Below are 1,591 nucleotides of genomic sequence, written 5' to 3'. Positions count from 1 at the left end.
GTCTGCAGACTGAAAGGTCCCAGGTTCAATTCCAGTCAAGGGCACATGCCAGGGTTGCAGGCTTGATCCCCAGTGTGGGAGGTGCAGGAGGTAGTCGATTAATGATTCTCTCTCATCATTGATGTTTCTATCTCTCTCTCCCTCTCCCTTCCCCTCTAAAATCAATAAAAATTAAAAAAGAAAAGTCTAGAAATTTATGGCCACTTTGAGAGCATGTACCTTCCATCTCCAGAGCAATGCCCATAAAGGAACGAAAAAGACCAGTAACAGGCTAGCCCGGGACCCAGAGCACTGACTCTGAGCAAAGGTGCCCACGGCCAGGTTTACTAATTGGCCCAGCTGTGCTGAACAGCTGCCGCCAAAACCAGCCAGATAGGAGAGGATCATTTAAAAGAGAGAGACAGCTAATTATCTGGGCCTATGCCTGGAGAATAATTTCATTTAAATATAAAATTCAAAACAATATATATATATATTTTGAAGTAAAAGGAAATTACTACAAGTTTGGGCAAAATTAGAGTTTACTTACCAACCACATCTACATTCTAAACATCTAGTAATATACTACAATGCATATTTATACATTTGTAAATACGTTAACAGTGTTTATTTTCACTTCACAAGGCTTATCTTCACTATCACAAAGACAGTAGTTTACAAACCCAATTTAAAAAATTACTTTCTTATATTGTTCTATTCTCACAGCTTCAGAAAAATACTTTAATTTTTTTCCTAGATCTAAAATTTTAAAGATTGTTTTTAGTTCTTTTTATTAAGGTAAAAGTAAAGGAATCTGCAAATATCTTAGCATGAAGAGATAAATATTTAAAAGGATGAACAAAAATATTTAAGGTGCTCTTCAAAACAGTAGCAGGGGTGGGGCAAGTTTAATCATCTTTTAGAAAAATTTTTATCCTAGAATTCTATATTGCCCCTCAATTCCTTCGACTGGAACTAACGAAAGTAAGAATGAGCAGCTCTTAAGCTTTGTGGCTCTGTTAATAAAAGAGAAACAAGAAAAGAAAGATGATAACTTACAAGTCAAAGGTTACTCGATCCTGGAACGAATCTGCTGGGATCCAGTTTGATCCTTTCAGAAATATTGGAAATCCATTAATTTTGAAGTAGAAACTCAGACCAGGAGAACCTTTTATGGGCTCTTGTATCAGTTCCACTGTCCTAAAAAAAACCTATTATGAACAGAATTAAAAACGAAAAATATATTGTAGTCTTCCTCATGAAATAGACATTGTAATTATAACAAAAGAAATGTATTTGTTAGGGGAGGCCTGGGGAAGGTCAATGGGGGGGGGGGGGAAGGAGACATGTGTAATACTTTCAACCATAAATATTTTAAATTGAAATAAAATACTTTTTTTAAAAAAGCAAATTTTAAAATCACCCTGAAGAGCTAAGTCACAAGAGGACAAACTGAAATAGCTGCCAGGCGGACTTGTATCTTCCCCAGGACTGTGCATGTCCACATCCTAAACCTGCGCGTGAGCAGCCTGTCCTCCCTGCCCCTCTTCTGATCACATCTCTGTTGAGACAAAGGAGATGACGTGAAATGCAGTGGAAAAATACCTGCCTG

General features: G+C 37.2%; 1 protein-coding gene across 1 annotated transcript in view; it reads right to left on the bottom strand.

Moving 5' to 3' along the window:
- MANBA (mannosidase, beta A, lysosomal) overlaps positions 1 to 1,591 on the bottom strand; it is a gene marked incomplete at its 5' end in the record, with an annotated part of 117,379 nt that overhangs the window by 60,648 nt on the left and 55,140 nt on the right. Inside the window, one exon of the mRNA XM_005862299.2 lies at positions 1,039 to 1,190. Coding sequence (XP_005862361.1) covers positions 1,039 to 1,190 — 152 coding nt within the window. The remainder of the gene's footprint in view (positions 1 to 1,038; positions 1,191 to 1,591) is intronic.

This window comes from Myotis brandtii, unplaced genomic scaffold (assembly GCF_000412655.1).
Source record: "Myotis brandtii unplaced genomic scaffold, ASM41265v1 scaffold163, whole genome shotgun sequence".
Lineage (NCBI taxonomy): Eukaryota > Metazoa > Chordata > Mammalia > Chiroptera > Vespertilionidae > Myotis > Myotis brandtii.
Note: the sequence above shows the minus strand (reverse complement) of the source record. Positions and strands in the feature narration are given on the sequence as shown.